This window comes from Sebastes fasciatus, chromosome 3 (assembly GCF_043250625.1).
Source record: "Sebastes fasciatus isolate fSebFas1 chromosome 3, fSebFas1.pri, whole genome shotgun sequence".
NCBI classification, from domain to species: Eukaryota; Metazoa; Chordata; class Actinopteri; order Perciformes; family Sebastidae; genus Sebastes; species Sebastes fasciatus.
Window position 1 is genome coordinate 42105278 of NC_133797.1, and position 19904 is coordinate 42125181.

The 19904-nt window shown below is 42.8% G+C and overlaps 1 protein-coding gene across 1 annotated transcript; it reads left to right on the forward strand.

Moving 5' to 3' along the window:
* The first annotated feature begins 1709 nt into the window (after window positions 1-1709).
* On the forward strand, window positions 1710-13948 carry atpv0e2 (ATPase H+ transporting V0 subunit e2). Its single transcript, XM_074631322.1, has 4 exons — window positions 1710-1941; window positions 6505-6552; window positions 10827-10925; window positions 12526-13948. Exons 1-3 carry the CDS (start codon window positions 1838-1840, stop codon window positions 10918-10920), a joined length of 246 nt encoding a protein of 81 aa, XP_074487423.1. The 5' UTR covers window positions 1710-1837; the 3' UTR covers window positions 10921-10925; window positions 12526-13948.
* The last annotated feature ends 5956 nt before the right edge of the window (window positions 13949-19904 follow it).

Sequence of the window (19904 nt, forward strand, 5' to 3'; positions counted from 1 at the left end):
ATATATATATATATTTATTTTTTTTCCTTCTTTTCCACCAAGGTGTGATCTTAGTACCTTATCAGCAAGTACGACAGCAGAATGTGTTTTACTTACATTATATTCAAAGAGCTTTTATGTGTTGTATTAAGGTTTGTCTTTTTGTGCAATGTGAAATGTATGTTTTTTATGTTTTGTGAACAATTTCAATAAACATATTTGTCCCAAAAGAAAAAGAGATTACGATTTATTATTGCTTAATATAACTCATAACAATAAATTACTGTAGCCTATATACAAAATAAATCAGGCTATAAATAGGGGAGAAATATATATATATATCCTCATGTGTTTAAGGACAAAAAAAGAAAAAGAGGAAGAAAGTAAAATTTCTTAAATTAGCATATAACTCTCTCTAGCTATGTCCATATATGAGCTATTCTTTTCTTTTATAAACAATTATTTCGTTTTTATATTGTATTGTTTGCAGATATATCAGAACATGGGTCAATGTATTTACAGTTAAATGAAAGAGGAAAAATATATTTTAATTCATTAATGGTTAAAAAACTGCAGGATTGTGCTTTAAAGGTCCCATATTGTAAAAAGTGAGATTTTCATGTCTTTTACATTATAAAGCAGGTTTAAGTGCTTTATAAATACTGTTAAACTATCAAAACGCTCAATATACGGAGAAATACACACAGCCCGTATTCAGAAATTGTGCGTTTGAAACAAGCCGTTTGGATTTCTGTCCATTTGTGATGTCACAAATATACAATATTTAGACCATCACAGGGTTTTAAATGTAAACATTCTAAATGTGTCCCAGTTTGAGAATTGGCCTGATGTGTGTGTGTGTGGAAATAAACATCGTGCTGACTGCAAAGTGGTTTTCATGTTTGCCTCATTAGTGCACATCAGCTTTGCATGCTGCAAACAACTGAACTGAGACAGTGACAAGCCAAGATGCTGATCATGAGAAATTCTATGAATCAGCCTATCATAATAACATATTAAAGGTCCCATATTGTAAAAAGTGAGATTGTCATGTCTTTTACATTATAAAGCAGGTTTAAGTACTATATAAATACTGTTAAACTATCAAAACGCTCAATATACGGAGAAATACACACAGCCGGTATTCAGAAATTGTGTGTTTGAAACAAGCCGTTTGGATTTCTGTCCATTTGTGATGTCACAAATATACAATATTTAGACCATCACAGGGTTTTAAACGTAAACATTCTAAGTATGTGAATAACACCAGCTGACAGGAAGTAGACATGGACCCAAGCTGTTGCATAGCAACGCAATTCCTTTGCAATTCCGTTGAAATGCATTAAAATGGAGCGTTTCAGACACAGGGTGAATACAGGTATATTCAGGCAGACAGTATGAGGAAAATAAAGGTTTATTTGAACGTTACAGCATGTAAACATGTTCTAGTAGAAACACAAAATACAAGCATGAACCTGAAAATGAGCATCATATGGAACCTTTAAATAGTTTTATTATCTTTTTCCTGCTCAGGAAATAAAATCACAGAAGAACGTTTTTGTGATGATGAAGATGATGAAGAATAAAACACAGTTTGTCTGTAACCTGCAACCTGCTGGCACAAACATCCGGCCAATCCCCTCTCACTGTAATACAGACAGACAGCCGGCTGAGCCAATCACAATCCAGTACTTCCTGGGTGTGGACCAATCATGTGTCGCGTTGGCTTAAGTGGGCGGGTGTTTAGAGGCAGCGACGGACAGCCTCAGCAGCCATTGATGCGCTTCATCTCCAGGACGACGAACCGAGACAGAACCGGGTTATAACCGAGACAGAACCGAGACAGACCGGAGCCATCATGGTGTCTCACTCTCTCGCCCTGCCGATGATCTGCTTCACCACGCTGTGGGCTCTGGTGGGCGTCGTGGCTCCGTTCCTGGTGCCCAAAGGACCTAACCGGGGGTAGGTGGTCGGTACCGGGAATCGGGGATTGTTATACTATCCAGCGGCTCCTCTCGTTTCATACACTCACATTTCATTTCACACATATTCACATGTTTATTTATCATTCAAAATCAATGTTTACTCCAAATCTGCAGAGTCTTTATAATATAAATACACGAGATGATGTGATGGAGGCCTGAGCGGCATCCTGACTCCATCACTCCATCACAGCATCCTCTACTCCTCCTCTTCTCCTCTCCTCCATCACAGCATCATCCTCTTCTCCTCTCCTCCATCACTCCATCACAGCATCCTCTACTCCTCCTCTCCTCCATCACTCCATCACAGCATCATCTACTCCTCCTCTCCTCCATCACTCCATCACAGCATCATCTACTCCTCCTCTCCTCCATCACTCCATCACAGCATCCTCTACTCCTCCTCTCCTCCATCACTCCATCACAGCATCATCTACTCCTCCTCTCCTCCATCACTCCATCACAGCATCCTCTACTCCTCCTCTCCTCCATCACTCCATCACAGCATCCTCTACTCCTCCTCTCCTCCCTCTCCCTCATCACAGCATCACAGCATCCTCTTCTCCTCTCCTCATCACTCCATCACAGCATCCTCTACTCCTCCTCTCCTCCATCACTCCATCACAGCATCCTCTACTCCTCCTCTCCTCCATCACTCCATCACAGCATCCTCTACTCCTCCTCTCCTCCATCACTCCATCACAGCATCCTCTACTCCTCCTCTTCTCCTCTCCTCCATCACAGCATCACAGCATCCTCTTCTCCTCTCCTCCATCACTCCATCACAGCATCCTCTACTCCTCCTCTCCTCCATCACTCCATCACAGCATCATCTACTCCTCCTCTCCTCCATCACTCCATCACAGCATCCTCTTCTCCTCCTCTTCTCCTCTCCTCCATCACAGCATCACAGCATCCTCTACTCCTCCTCTCCTCCATCACTCCATCACAGCATCATCTACTCCTCCTCTCCTCCATCACTCCATCACAGCATCATCTACTCCTCCTCTCCTCCATCACTCCATCACAGCATCCTCTTCTCCTCCTCTTCTCCTCTCCTCCATCACAGCATCACAGCATCCTCTACTCCTCCTCTACTCCTCTCCTCCATCACAGCATCACAGCATCCTCTACTCCTCCTCTACTCCTCTACTCCATCACTCCATCACAGCATCCTCTTCTCCTCCTCTTCTCCTCTCCTCCATCACAGCATCACAGCATCCTCTACTCCATCACTCCATCACTCCATCACAGCATCCTCTACTCCTCCTCTTCTCCTCTCCTCCATCACAGCATCGCAGCATCCTCTACTCCTCTACTCCATCACTCCATCACAGCATCATCTACTCCTCCTCTTCTCCTCTCCTCCATCACAGCATCACAGCATCCTCTACTCCTCTACTCCATCACTCCATCACAGCATCCTCTTCTCCTCCTCTTCTCCTCTCCTCCATCACAGCATCACAGCATCCTCTACTCCATCACTCCATCACTCCATCACAGCATCCTCTACTCCTCCTCTTCTCCTCTCCTCCATCACAGCATCGCAGCATCCTCTACTCCATCACTCCATCACTCCATCACAGCATCCTCTACTCCTCCTCTCCTCCATCACTCCATCACAGCATCCTCTACTCCTCCTCTCCTCCTCTCCTCCATCACAGCATCACAGCATCATCTACTCCTCCTCTCCTCCTCTCCTCCATCACTCCATTACAGCATCCTCTACTCCTCCTCTTCTCCTCTCCTCCATCACAGCATCACAGCATCCTCTACTCCTCTACTCCATCACTCCATCACAGCATCCTCTACTCCTCTCCTCCATCACAGCATCACAGCATCCTCTACTCCTCCTCTTCTCCTCTCCTCCATCACAGCATCACAGCATCCTCTACTCCTCTACTCCATCACTCCATCACAGCATCCTCCTCTCCTCCTCTTCTCCTCTCCTCCATCACAGCATCCTCTACTCCTCTACTCCATCACTCCATCACAGCATCCTCTACTCCTCCTCTCCTCCATCACATCATCACAGCATCCTCTACTCCTCTACTCCATCACAGATCTCTTCTCCTCCTCCTCTCCTCCATCACATCATCACAGCATCCTCTCCTCCTCTCCCCCTCTCATCCTCTCCTCCTCTCCTCCCATCCACCCTCTCCTCCTCTCCTCCCATCCTCCCATCCATCCATCCATCCATCCATCCATTAAAGGTCAAAAGGTCAACTCAGTGATTGATAAGCCTAAAAGGATCTGCAGCTGGCTGAGTCAGTGTTTGTTGTTAATGTTGTGATCTGGTAGCTGGATGAACAACAGTGATGCTGAATCCGTCTCACTGGTTCACATCAGGCGATGCAGCCGATAGCTACAAAATAAAAGTGGATTTAGTTCATTATTTAATCCGAAATGCTTTTTATCAACAGAACTCAAAGAGATTCATTAATGGTACACTCTTTCTTCTGTTTCGTAAGAACCGAAGTGACGTATTTAAGTGGGAAATATTGTATATTTGACCTCACTGCATTTATCTCAATGGATGGATGTTACATTTAAAAACAGCTGAGAGGATAGGAGGGGGTCACGTGGATGCATGTTCTGTTTTATTTGCACCTCACTGTTCACCAGCCATAGTTATATTACATTTACTGTTTATTTGTTTACAACTCCGGCATTGTCTACTTTTTTTTTTTGCACCTTCTTAATTATCTTTAGGCTATTATTTAAATTTTGTTTTATTTGCACCCTTTCCTACTGCAACTGCTGCACAACAATTTCCCTCGGGATAAATACAATTTTATCTTTTACTACATGCATAATTTTATATTGTGATATTGTCAGTTATTTGGTAATTTAAGAAACTGTTTATAGATAAAATAACCAGACAGAGATGTCAGTTTTGGGGCTAACGCAGCTGAGAAATGACCCCAAAAAAATCAAGGTTCATCTCATAAATGCAGCAATTTTTTGCAATATTTCTATAACGCAGTCCAGTTTACTGGACAACCAGAGACATTAAAGAGATGACTAACTCAGTATATATATATATATATATATATATATATATATATATATATGATATTGCAAAATCCCAGACAGCTGGAACATTTATACTGTCTCACAGTATGTATTAAATCTCCCAACCCTATTATAAGCTTTTAAAATTGGCCGCATCGTGCTGTACATTCAACAAATATTCTTATTAATTTCTTGTTTATACCATTCTGGTATTTATATTTAACACGCTTAATAGAGCCCACTTCTCCGCATTTTGTTTTTACTTATTTGCACTGTGGTTATTTGTTATATATTGCACGTCTTAGATAAATATTTGTACATATTTCATATTTTTTATTTATTCTCATTTTCTTATTTAAAAGTTTAGTACTTACTTATATTTTTCTTTACATATATTGTGTTTATATTGTATCATTATGTACATAATTTAAATGTTACATACTCCTTTATTTCTGTTTTCTTACATTTCTTTATGTTTATACAAGAGCAACTGTAACGCACCAAAGTGTTTCTGGTTCTGATGCAGATTAAACTAATACTGTAGTATTTATTAAAGTATTCAAAATCAAAAGGTAACAGTAACTCAGTACATCCCACTGACATGAATGTTTTATTAGAAAATCATATTTTTAAAACAGTGTGTTTTTAAGTATTTCAAATCTCATGTTACTTCATCCATTTAGATCTGCTAACTGTTCACACCGTATGCTGATGATATCATGTTATTGTTACCTGGAGATATGATGATTAACATTAATATCTCTCAGCCCGGTGTGTGTAGGAGTGTGTAGGAGTGTATAGGAGTGTGTAGGAGTGTGTAGGAGTGTATAGGAGTGTATAGGAGTGTGTAGGAGTGTAAAGGTGTGTAGGAGTGTGTAGGAGTGTGTAGGAGTTTGTAGGAGTGTATAGGAGTGTCTAGGAGTGTCTAGGAGTGTGTAGGAGTGTGTAGGAGTGTAAAGGTGTGTAGGAGTGTGTAGGAGTGTGTAGGAGTGTATAGGAGTGTGTAGGAGTGTAAAGGTGTGTAGGAGTGTGTAGGAGTTTGTAGGAGTGTATAGGAGTGTATAGGAGTGTGTAGGAGTGTATAGGAGTGTGTAGGAGTGTATAGGAGTGTGTAGGAGTGTAAAGGTGTGTAGGAGTGTGTAGGAGTGTATAGGAGTGTGTAGGAGTGTAGGAGTGTATAGGAGTGTGTAAGAGTGTGTAGGAGTGTATAGGAGTGTGTAGGAGTGTGTAAGAGTGTGTAGGAGTGTATAGGAGTGTATAGGAGTGTGTAGGAGTGTGTAGGAGTGTGTAGGAGTGTATAGGAGTGTGTAGGAGTGTGTAGGAGTGTAGGAGTGTGTAAGAGTGTGTAGGAGTGTGTAGGAGTGTATAGGAGTGTGTAGGAGCGTATAGGAGTGTGTAGGAGTGTATAGTAGTGTATAGGAGTGTGTAGTAGTGTGTAGGAGTGTATAGGAGTGTGTAGGAGTGTGTAGGAGTGTGTGGACAGAGCTGCATTAATGTGACCTCTCTCTCTCTCTGTTTCCGTTGACAGTGTGATCGTCACCAGTCTCATCCTCACAGCCGTCTGCTGTTACTTGTTGTGAGTACAAACTCCCTTCTTCTTCTTCTTTGGTGTGAAGCTGCTGTCATGTTGCATGTTGGTGTGTCTCTGATATATTGATCAGCAGCTCTGATTACACCTACATGATGAAACTCTAAAGGGACAGTACGTCATATTTAGTGACATCTGGTGGTGTGGTTGCAGATTGCAACCAGCTGAGTACCTCTCCAATCACTCCTCCCTTTCTAAGACTGCCTTTAAGCCTGGTTTACGCTCGCCGTAGTGAAGCCGGCGCGAGGAAAATGACGTCGTCGCGGCTTTCGCGTGGTTCACGAAGGCTCCGCAAGTTGTCGCGGCGCTCTGTCGTCCACAGGATCCGTCCTTTCCACGTTCCCCATTCATTATCTATGTAAGCAGCTGTGCAATGCATTCTGGTAGCGTGGCGGCACGATTCGAGAGACGGAGCGTCACGACGGCCGTTCCTCATTTGAATAAAGTTGAGGTCTAGTTCGTCCAATCAGGAGCCAAGTGTGTTGTGTCTAGTGACAGCCCACCAGGCGTCCGATGCTGGGAAGCGACGCGTCTCCTTGCGATAAAAAACGCCCCGGTGGACACGTAATTCTTGTAACTACGCGCCGACTGCCGCGCTACGCCTTTCATTTCAACATGGACGCCTTCGAGGGAAAACCGGCCGAGCAGCTTCGCCTGTATAGACATCTGTACAAGTGTTCACCGAGAGACCACAGGGACAGTCACATGTCCACGGGGACAGTCACATGACCACGGGGACAGTCACATGACAACTGGGACAGTCACATGACAACGGGGACAGTCAAAATCAAGGTGATTTTACACTAATGAAAACATAGATATGAATATTATATTCCATTTCTGCTGACAGATTCCCCCGAAATTTTGACACACTGTTCCTTTAAAACCTTTTAGAGCACCTTCGTAGCCGAGTGGTTACAGCGTATGCTACATTACCGCAACGTCCCGGGTTTGATTCACACTCACTGCCAACACACACACGGTCTGTTGGAAACTCGCTAAAGTTACACAGACTACGTGTGCAGCAGCGGCGAGCACGAAGCCTCCGGCAATGCTAGAGCTGCTAACGTAGCACAAACACACACACTGTTTGTTGGACACTCGCTGAAGTTCCGCCGTGCAGACACACAGCTGACAACCTGCTAAACTAAACTAAATGTGCGGTGGAGACTTTTACTGGGAAAGTTGCTGCATGTCCGCGACACTACACGCAGCATCGTAGCTGCTAAGTTAACACTCCCGGACGGTGAACTGGAGACAGTGAACGCAGCATCGTAGCTGCTAAGTTAACGCTCCCGGACGGTGAACTGGAGACAGTGAACGCAGCATCGTAGCTGCTAAGTTAACGCTCTCTCAATCTCTCTAAACTCTCCCTGGTTGTGTACTTTTTAACAAATGAACACCAGAGTTATTCTTTGATGCATCTTGTGATGGTATCAACACATAGTGCTGAAGTGACTACAGCGAGTTGCTGCTACGTTATTTGTTCAGACAATTTTTCAAAATGAGCCTCCCTACTCGGGACCTGTCTTGCGTACCGTCCCCCTCTCTAAAAGCAATTTGATGTTTTTTTTCCCAGTGCTTTCTCATAAAAGGGTTTCCGGTGAGGCTATGAGCGTACAGTAGTCACACACTCTGCTTCAGTCGATTTCTAAAAGTGTCCCGCTCTGAAAGACAGCTTAATGCCTGTAATTACACATGATAGAGATGAGAAGGGACGATCAATAAAAGCTGGGAAATTAACCATTTAACATCCGAGCAACATGAGACGGAGAAAACGCTCATAATGGGTTCTTGTAAGAGAACGTGCTGCTGGGAGGGAAGGAAGAGAAGTTACTGGAGTTCTTAACATCAACCGCCATGAGGATCTGCAAGAACTCAAACAGGACATGCAGAAAGCTCCTGCCAACTGTGTGGATGTTACAAGAGACATAAAGAAGAATCTAAATACACTGAAAGAAGATATTATTCAGAGGCTTACTGAGACTGCAACAGCTTTACACCAGCTCAAGGTCAGCCAAGCTAAATGAGAATCAGCTACTGAAACAACCTGCAAGAGAACGTGACAGATCTGGACAGTAGATGCAAGATTAATATTTGATTTATGGAGGATATAAACAGGCATTTTGGATGATTGTGAGGTGGAGAAAACTACGCAACACTGAGCTGACAAAGTTGACCTGAAACCAACAAGCTCATAGAACCCAGAGGTCTGTCTGTCGAAGACATTACCCCCTAAACAACCTGGGAAAAGATGTTTTTTTTGCAGATGAGGTGATGAAGAAACAGAGTGCTATGAGAAGGATTATCATTTCACCACTAGATGGAGCCCCAGCTCCTTCAGGGAGAGACTATCCTTCACTTTTAGGCAACAGAAGACTCTCAAACTTTAGAAGTCATCATGTCTTCAGGTTTAGTTTGGAAATGATGAACCTGGATGAGTTGTAGGAGCTTGAATAAAAGCAGAGGGATAAAGAAGAAATGTGCCAGAGATTGCTCAAAATTACAACAAGTCAAGTGTATGAAATAAAAAGTACTTGAGTTAATAAGATAAATAAAATAAAATAAGTAAAATAGAAAAGATAAAAACGGAAAAGGAAGAAATATTGCACATGATAATGGAAAACGTAGTTTTGCACATGATATTGATATTATTGTTGTTGTCAGTGTCCGGTGTTTTCAGCTGTCCTTCCTGCAGAAGGAGGAGGAGTTATATATTCTGATGGCCGCTGGTAGGAAAGAGCTCCTGTGGCGTTCTGCGGTGCACCTCGGTGGTCTCGGTCTACGGCTGAAGGTGCTCTGGTATGACTCCAGGGTGGCGTGCAGAGGATGAGAGGCATTGTCTCTAATACTGAGTAGTTTCCTCAGCATCCTCCTCTCCGACACCTCCACCTCCACCAAAGACTCCGGTCCGACTCCCAGGACAGAACCTGCTTCCCTGATGAGCTTGTTGAGTTTGTGAGCGTAGAAGACACTACACACTACGGCGTAGAAGATGACGCCGGCCGCCACCGAGTGATAGAACATCTGCAGCTTGGTTCTGCAGACGCTGAAGGATCTGAGTCTCCTGAGAAGAAACAGGCGGCGCTGACCCTTCTTGTAAAGACTCTGTGTGTTCTTAGACCAGTCCGTTTTATTGTCTAGCCCAGCGGTCAGCATCCTGCGTCTCTTCAGCTCCTCTCCAGCGGCTCCCTGTGGAGGTTTAAACATGGAAATGAAGAACTGTTCTTTGTTTACAGTTTCATGTTTATTGATCATTGTTGTAGGTCTGTGGTACGACGGTACGACGGAGTATTAGGGTCACATAGAGGAGAAAAAATACATCTGAGATTTAGAGAATAAAGTCATAATATTATAAAGTAGTCATTTAACGTATTATTTTATTTTTTTCTCGTAAAGTTATGACTTTTTTCTCGTAATATTCTGACTTTATTGTGTAAATCTCTGATGTTTTTTCCCTCAATGTGGTCTTAATACTCTGTAGTACATTGTCTCTTTGGCCCTCACTGCATTAGACTGATATACTATATACTTAGACTATAAACTGTGTTACCTTCATCACAATGATCACATGTTTTGCAGCTCCAGACAGATTTTTTATTTTTATGTTTGCCTAAAATGTCTCCCTAGATAGTAAAGGTTGCCGACCCCTGGTCTAAGTGGACGCCCAGATATTTGTAGTCCTCAACAATGTCCACTTCTGTCCCCCTGATGCTGACTGGGTTAGGATGGGTCCTTTGTTCCCTAAAGTCCCCCACCAGCTCCTTGGTCTTTGTGATGTTGAGTATGAGAATGCTGGAAACTGTTTAACAGCAGAGTCCAGTGGGACGGTGGGATGTACAGGCCGTAAAACAGCTTCATCTCAACCATCTGCATGCCGTCTCATTGTGTGTGAGCTCACAGTGGTGATCGTCTGGTCAGTCTGCAGGGGGAACTCATTAGCAGCTCTGTTGGATTAATTGGGTGATAAAATAACGTTCACATTCATTCAGACCTCTAAAGAACCGCTCTGAGCGTCGGTTAGACCTGAAAGTCCCTCGTCGTCCTCGGCCTCTTTGGACTTGTTGCAGAGCCGTTTCCTGTGGTGTACTCTCGCTATCTTTACAGTTATGGTGGTTATTAAAGTAATATGATCCATCGGTGGATTGCCCAAAAGTGCAGCAACAAGACCCAGGCTGTAAAAGAAAGGCAGAACTTTCCTCTGAAGAGATAAATCCTGGGATATAGTGTTGATAATCTCTCTTCTCTCTCTCTGTACTCAGCTGGTTGGTGGCCATCCTGGCTCAGGCCAACCCTCTGTTCGGCCCTCAGCTGAAGAATGAAACTATATGGTACCTGCGTTACTTCTGGGAGTAGACAAGGTGAGTTTATCAGAAGAACACTTAAAGGTATAATGGGATCTAAATCTAAACAAGCTCTGTGTCTGTTTTATACGTTCAAACTATAACCTGACCTGAGCACCTATGTATCGCCATTTCTTTATTACAATTTTGAAATCGATGTTTAAATGCCAGAAAGGATATATCTGCTTCATGTGAGTCTATGAGGAGGTGGAAGGAAGTTACCGCTTTTATTGTGGTAGTCTGAGTAACGTGACGTCATATCCGTTCCGTATCCGTCAACCAAAACAAACCTCAGAGAGTCTAAAACGTTGGAGGGTCAGCGTGGATACGACCTGCACCCTCCCATGTTAAATCCAGCGTGGTAAACACTACACATCCAGTAAAGGATGGAAACACTTTGGGTTTCACACATTGACAGGAAAAGCAGAGCTACACAGAGCAGAGCTAAAGCTGCATGCTAACTCTGTCACGGACAGGTAACGTTATGGTGTGGAGGTAACGTTATGGTATGGCGGTAACGTGGCGGTGGAGCCGGCCGTCGCTCTCGTCTCCGTGGTCAAATGGTCCGACGCTACGACTGTAGAGCACCCAGATACTGACATTTATGTTCTCTGCATTGAAACGGCCCCGATGGAGCTGACCATGGATGGATAAAGAGAACGGAGCTGACGGGAGAGCTAGAGACCACCTTGGAGAAGTTAGAGGAAGTAGACACGTCTGCTTTTCAAAATAAGATGTTAACAAAGGGAACTGTAGATACTAAATACATCTATGGAAATAAGATTGATGGATTATATTCACCAGAAGTATAAAACATTATAAATTAAAAAGAAAATACCACTAATCTGTGAGGGACATGTCTTTATTCTTTGAGTTTTGGGTTGCTGGATAATAAATGTAATCAATAATTCCTGACAATGATCCTGATCTATTTGACTTCAGGACATCTCTGACTACATACATGCTGAAAATCAAACCTTTTACTGGATTCATTTAGAGATTTTACAAAGTAAAAGTCAATAGAAGTGTCTGATTCAACTTGTTCCCTTCATGGTCTAGAGGTAAAAACAGTTAACGCAATCGCAATAAATCAGAATATTGAATCGCAATACATATCAAATCAGCGCCCAAGTATCGTGATAGTATGGAATCAGGAGATAGCTGTCTCATCCCAGCCCTAGTTAACATTATACATTATATATTAACACTTTGTGTGTGGTAGTGTTAAACGTGATCAACCTGGACTTTAAAGGGTAACTCCGACCCTACTTTCTCATGTTTTTGTGTCTAACTGGACTCGCCTGTTTGCAAATGAAGAACCGCTCCAGTTTTCACTCTCAGAAAAAAGTCCCAAATCTGTCTAGAGTGACAGAAGTGTCATTCAGACGTGAATATTTGATCAACTCCATGAGAAAAAGGAGCTGAGTGAAACGTTGAAAGCGTGTTAGCTGTGAGCCTGTACTCGTGCTGTTGGATCATCACGCCGTCGCTCACTGAGCTATCTCACATCTCACGTCTCGCTCTGATCCTACAGTCAACAGTGCTGCTTGTAACTAACGTTCACATCGTGATCGAGTGAGTTTAAGATAATTCTTCTCTGTTTGTCTCTCTGTTCCAGGACCGGGTGACGTGATGCCTCTCATCATTCCTGTCCCGTGGTTGGCTTTTCAACATAACTCATTCTCACACACACACACACACACACACAATCTGCAGAATTAATGAAACTGAAAAGTCCGTTTTCTTTGGAAATATTTATGTACAAGAAGATTAAGATTTAGAGTGTATTAAGACACGCTGTGGGTTTTAAAACAAGGAGAACAATTCACCTTTTGGCCCGTATGCAACGCACGCAGTCTGCCGTTGTGACGGTGAGGAAAGCATCGAGTGTTTCAGTCTGTTACTGGTCAGATTGATCTAAGAATCATCTGTTAGGAGTCGATGTTCATCTTTAGTTTCTTTGTTTACATGTTTGTTTTTGTGTCGCTGCCATCAGGGAACATGACTTTCTGAGTATCTGTATTTATTTGGCCGGCGGACGCTGATGTGAGCGCGTAGTGATTACCTCCGTGTCCACGCTGGCCTTGTTATATAACTGTTATTATCTGTGATGTAATGGTGAGTGTGAGTGTGAATGTGTGTGTGTGTGGAGAATTCATTACTGTGAGTGTTTTGGACCGCGGCCACGAGAATCTCCCAAAAACCATAAAAGTGAAGAGCGATTCCCTTCTTCCACTTTAGGCCACTTCAGCATGAAACTCCCTCCCACTCTCCTCCTCATGCTCTACGCCGCCGAGGCTCTCGTTGCCATGGTGATCTCATCGCCCAATTCAGTCCCTTTTTCCACTCGACCCCCTTTTGATGAAATCCTGCCCGTTCCCGCCTGCTTTTGTACCGCAGGTTGTACTGTAGGGACGTGGTGTTTTGGATTGAAGCTGCCGGTAGCTGCTGATGGAGTCGGCAATAACATCCTCCATCTTTTCATCTTTTCATCTTCATTCCTCTAAAAAAAGGAAAATCCTTCTCGAGTATTTTCTATTCTAATCAGTCTTTAGAGCAAATTCCTCATTTAAACGTCAATGCTTTAGAGGTCAGCGGCTCTTTAAGGCGGAGTGACCCCTCACATCTTTTCAGTAGCAGAGAAGTAGCTGCTGTTAAACGGACTCCGATACGAGAAGAAGCAGTGAAAAGTGAAAAGGGTTATTTTCATTGCATGTTTTTTTCATTCACTGTAATCTGTTAGAAAAACGCCATCATATCAGTGGTGGATGCGTCTGACTGGCTGATGTTGGATGTTTAAAAGGTCAACAATGCTCCTGTGTGATCGACGTTTGATGTTTATAGACCTGCATACTTGTTTTCTGCATTTAAAGGTGCTAAATTAAAAAATTCAGAGCATTAATATAGCAGCAAACAACTGTTTGCTATAGATTTAGTGGAGTTATGGCGTCCTAGTGTTAGTGCATGTGAGTCCCAGTGTGTGTGCCCCACTGGCGAGCTAATGGACGCCGCTCTGCACTGCGCTCGGCGTTGTCAGCATCTCTGCACTGCGCTCGGCGTTGTCAGCATCTCTGCACTGCGCTCGGCATTGTCAACATCTCTGCACTGCGCTCGGCGTTGTCAGCATCTCTGCACTGCGCTCGGCGTTGTCAGCATCTCTGCACTGCGCTCGGCGTTGTCAGCATCGTCACGGAGGCGTAGCGCCCATCCTCCAGTTCCTCCTCAGGTTAGCACTGTTAGCTCGGTCGGCACTGTTGCCATTGTTTGCACTGTTAGCGCTGTTAGCATTATCAGCTGCTAGCCGCCGGCAAATAACAAATATTGCCGAGAAGTGAAAGTCAACTGTTCGTTCCATTGCAACATCAGCGTCAAGCAGCAGAGCTACGCTTCCGCCATTTTGGACTGGAAGAGACTACCGGACGCCAGTAAAACGTCTAACGCCTAAAAAGAGCCGTATAAAAGTAAAACTATTTCTCTTCTATCGTCTTATTGACTGCTAAACAATAAAATATCATAAGTATAATAAGCATTTTCAGTCCAAAATGGCGACAGCGGCTGTTGTCACAAAAACACCGGAGTCTCTTTGCGTCTATACTCTTTGCCGCCATATTGAGAGCCGTGTGGAGTCAATCCCTCAGTCAGAGAGGTGCTCTAAATTTGAGATTTAGCACCTTTAAGGTAAAGTAAGGAAAGTCATTTTACTGTAGAAATCAGGTTAGAAAAAACATCTAAATGTTGGCTTCAAATCCTGAGAATTAATATTCATAAGAACAAGATGAATCGTTGTAATTACATGTACAACATGTGCTGCACTGTGTATGCAATAGAGTGCTGTTCATGTTAATCTGTACACATGCACTTGAGTGTGGAGCAAGTCAGTGTGCGTTCACACGACCACCAGCTGGGAAGGTCAGTCGCCAGAGGTCAAGAGGTCAAGGTTATTTCTGTTGACTGATGACCAATCAGACAGCAGCATTTCTGAACATTCATAGATCCAAACAGTTCACTGATGTAGTCTGAAGGTCAGAGATGTAGTCTGAAGGTCAGAGATGTAGTCTGAAGGTCAGATATGTAGTCTGAAGGTCATGTTTGCTTTGGTTCAGATGCTGGCATGACACCTGCCTCCTCCTGATTGCTTTAAAGAGTCTCAGCTGCGAGCCACTACCACAACTACGACTCCCCCTTCCACTCCCCATCTCCAACCCCTCCCCCTCCCCCTCCACCCTTCCTGAACACCGCCCCCCCCCGTCCTCTTCTCTAAAACCACTTTGCTTCAGCCAAAAATAATCAAAATCAATATACAGCTACTTTTTAGAAAGACCAAATTGCGTTGTATCTTTTCCTCCAGCCCTCTTTGGTAGTTGTGGTGGTGGCATTGCATCTAAAAGTGGATATACAGCAGTACTGTACTGTACTGTCAGTTACACACATCAGATAGAGTGGGATCACACCTGATCACACCTGATCACACCAGGAGAGGGAGGCTTTTCATGCCACAATGCTGGGATTTAGTTGGCAATTTCAAGTGAACCAGAGCTTATTACAATAGCGGACTCACCTGAAGCTCATTCGTTGGACAGAGTTTTAGTAACCACCAAGTTAGAGATGTCGGTGCTGTCGCTGCACCCGAGTCGACTGTTGTCAGCTCATTAAATGTGCGTTATCAGTGGTTATAAGCCTCATAGATGTGGGTCAGTAGGGGCCTACTACACCTACTACGTTGTAAAAAGTGAAAAGCAGCACGTATTAAAGGGTTTTTCCGACGGGGAGCGACATACTCACTTGTATCCGCAGGGTCTTACGGTACTCCTCGCGTGGTTAAACGCGAGGTTAACACCAGGCGCTATGCGTGGCAACCATGGAAATGGCCTCTGTGCACTACCGTGTGTATCCCTGCCCTGTCGGTACAACCGTGCGGTGTATCGTATATCCCTAATCACAGCTCGATTAGTTGATCCTAGTCTTTGAAACCAACCACAGATTGTTGACAGCTAAAGTTAGCTAAATTAGCATTGTTGTTAATATAGGCTACGCAACATGACCTGATACATCCAGTCTGGCGCTGATGCTCTGCCATGCGAAAGCCTTCCATTCCTCACAAACGGTAGTGATTAGTCTCTCGTCCATTGATATGCAAAAAAGTTAAAGGGACTGTTTGTAAGAATCAGAAATGCCGAGAGCGCGAGAGAGAGAGAGAGAGAGAGAAGGAGCGTGGTGTGTGAGTGAAGGCAGCAGAGGAGCAGAGGAGCAGAGGAGCAGAGGAGCAGAGACTCCGGTCCTGGAGACCAAAGCTACGGTCTTCCCCGCGTCCTCCGACCGCGGCCAACACTGTTTAACAGCTTCACTAGATACACTAGATATGGTGCTTCACTGGAGTTTGTGTTGGAGTCTGAGTCTGAACAGCGTAGACACACGAGAGACCATGAGACACACGAGAGACCATGAGACACACGAGAGACCATGAGACACACGAGAGACCATGAGACACACGAGAGACCATGAGACACCGACCAGCAATGATTTATACGTGAAGAAGTTACAAACAGTCCCTTTAAAGGGCATGTGCGTGAGACGAGCACGACCACGACAGTTTCACGGGATTTGGCCCGCTAGTCGCTCCGCCTGTCAGATCGCCTGCGCTTCCATAACTGCACGCTGACCTCTCGTTGAAAATGAATTATGAGACGCGTCAATCGCACCCCGTGTGAAAAGCCCGAAACACGTAAAACTGAATGAAACGTTACGTTTTGAACAAAACATCTTTAGGTTTAGGCAACAAAACCACTTAGTCAAGTTGAAGAGAAAAAGACTGGTTTAAAATAACTACGTTTCAGAAGTGAAAGTGAAACTTAAGGTTGTGACCACAAAGACATCTACTCCTTGGCCTTCTGGGTGGAAGTCCTGTGTTTCATCGTATGGAGTTTCACGCCGTCTACACTACAGCGCCTGAGTTCCACTTCCGCTCCTGTCATAATTACTACGGTCGCTGTCGTCTTCTTTTATTCCTTCTTTCTGTGATCGCCCCTGGGAATAGATGATCAAACCTACTAGTGGGTGTAGCAGGCCCTGATAACGCCCTTTAAATAACCTGATAACAGTCTAACCAGCTGGTCAGAGAGGAGCTCAGTGTCGTGTTTCTGTCTCTGCGGTTCAAACCAGTCGAGAGCACACAAAGAAAAAGATGAATATGAGCATCAGTCCAGACTGCGGTTTCATTTTCTTCTCCAAACATTAACTGCTGGCTATCAGATGTACCCATAATCCCTTGTGTTTTGGGTTTGTTTCCGTAGTGTGGTTTGGATTACATTCCCGATCCCACTCATAATGCAGCGTGCTACAGTTAGCTGGCAACAGGACGCAGTCACATTCTCAGTGTCAGTGAATCATCAGACAACAAAACGGCATTGTTCTCACCGGGCCAAACAAACTGCACTAAAGTAGTGAACACTCCACAACATGCTGGGTGTGAACTGACCCTCCAAATGATCTTTCTTATGAATCTGCTCACTTCTTTTGGCTGCTTCTTATCTGTTAAATATTCCTGGCAACATAGACGGAGATAGTGGTACATTAGTGTTCCGAGTTACAGAAACCTACAGATCTGATAGCTGGAGATGAGATCCTATATGTGACCTTGTGTTAGTGTGAAGTAAATGTGAGTGGAGTTGTATGTGAAACACCCAATAAAACAAAATATGTCTCATAAAATCCTGCTGCTCTGTTGACATTGTGAACATTCCTCCTGAGCCGGCTGGAATGCATATTTCCATTGTGAATGAAACACACACAGTACACACACACACACACACCTATGTACTCTGGTTTCAATGGAAACCAGAAGCCGTGAGTGCAAAGCCATTTAACGAGAGATTCTCCGCGTGACTCAGCGTTTCAATAACTCTTTACAAACTGAGTCTTATCTCACAAGGACACAATAACACGTCTCTTCATTCCAAACATTTTGTGTGTTTGTGCAAAAAAAAAAAAAACGTTGATGCCTGTCGACCGTCCTGTTGCATCTCTGCTGCGGTGAGAGCGGCTGACGGCTGACTGGTGAAGGACTGAGGCAGTTTGGTAAAGTTACCTTGGCAATCAAGGACAACGTTGACTCCCTCGCTAACACAGGGAGGCACGATTCACTCACTCACTTCACTCACCTCATCTGTCAGATGCAGGTATAGTGGAGGAGATGGAAAGTGAAAGACATTTCCCTGCTTGTAAATAATTTGCTGTTAAAGGCTGAAACGGATGTCGGTATTGCTGAAGTGACGCTGCCAATATAGCTGATAATTAGAGCAATTATTCATCAATACATGTGACAATACAAGCATTCCACCTGATTCTACTGGAATCAGTTAATTAAATAGGCATTATCAGTCGCTCTCAGCACCATAGATGTGGGTCAGTAGGGGCCTACTACACCTACTGCGTTGTAAAAGTGAAAGTGAAACTTAAAAGCAAAACCAACAAAAAGGCTTCTTTAGGTTTAGGCAATAAAACTACAACTTCTTTAGGTTTAGGCAATAAAACTACAACTTCTTTAGGTTTAGGCAATAAAACTACAACTTCTTTAGGTTAAGACAATAAAACTACAACTTCTTTAGGTTTAGACAACAAAACTACAACTTCTTTAGGTTTAGGCAATAAAACTACAACTTCTTTAGGTTAAGACAACAAAACTACAACTTCTTTAGGTTTAGGCAACAAAACTACAACTTCTTTAGGTTAAGACAATAAAACTACAACTTCTTTAGGTTTAGGCAACAAAACTACAACTTCTTTAGGTTAAGACAATAAAACTACAACTTCTTTAGGTTTAGACAACAAAACTACAACTTCTTTAGGTTTAGTCAATAAAACTACAACTTTTTTAGGTTTAGGCAACAAAACTACAACTTCTTTAGGTTTAGACAATAAAACTACAACTTCTTTAGGTTTAGACAACAAAACTACAACTTTAGGTTAAGACAATAAAACTACAACTTCTTTAGGTTTAGGCAATAAAACTACAACTTCTTTAGGTTAAGACAATAAAACTACAACTTCTTTAGGTTTAGACAACAAAACTACAACTTCTTTAGGTTTAGGCAATAAAACTACAACTTCTTTAGGTTAAGACAACAAAACTACAACTTCTTTAGGTTTAGGCAACAAAACTACAACTTCTTTAGGTTTAGACAACAAAACTACAACTTCTTTAGGTTTAGGCAACAAAACTACAACTTCTTTAGGTTAAGACAATAAAACTACAACTTCTTTAGGTTTAGACAACAAAACTACAACTTCTTTAGGTTTAGGCAACAAAACTACAACTTCTTTAGGTTTAGACAACAAAACTACAACTTCTTTAGGTTTAGACAACAAAACTACAACTTCTTTATGTTTAGGCAATAAAACTACAACTTCTTTAGGTTAAGACAACAAAACTACAACTTCTTTAGGTTTAGGCAACAAAACTACAACTTCTTTAGGTTTAGACAACAAAACTACAACTTCTTTAGGTTAAGACAATAAAACTACAACTTCTTTAGGTTTAGGCAACAAAACTACAACTTCTTTAGGTTAAGACAATAAAACTACAACTTCTTTAGGTTTAGACAACAAAACTACAACTTCTTTAGGTTTAGTCAATAAAACTACAACTTCTTTAGGTTTAGACAACAAAACTACAACTTCTTTAGGTTTAGGCAACAAAACTACAACTTCTTTAGGTTTAGACAATAAAACTACAACTTCTTTAGGTTTAGACAACAAAACTACAACTTCTTTATGTTTAGGCAATAAAACTACAACTTCTTTAGGTTAAGACAACAAAACTACAACTTCTTTAGGTTTAGGCAACAAAACTACAACTTCTTTAGGTTTAGACAACAAAACTACAACTTCTTTAGGTTAAGACAATAAAACTACAACTTCTTTAGGTTTAGGCAACAAAACTACAACTTCTTTAGGTTAAGACAATAAAACTACAACTTCTTTAGGTTTAGACAACAAAAC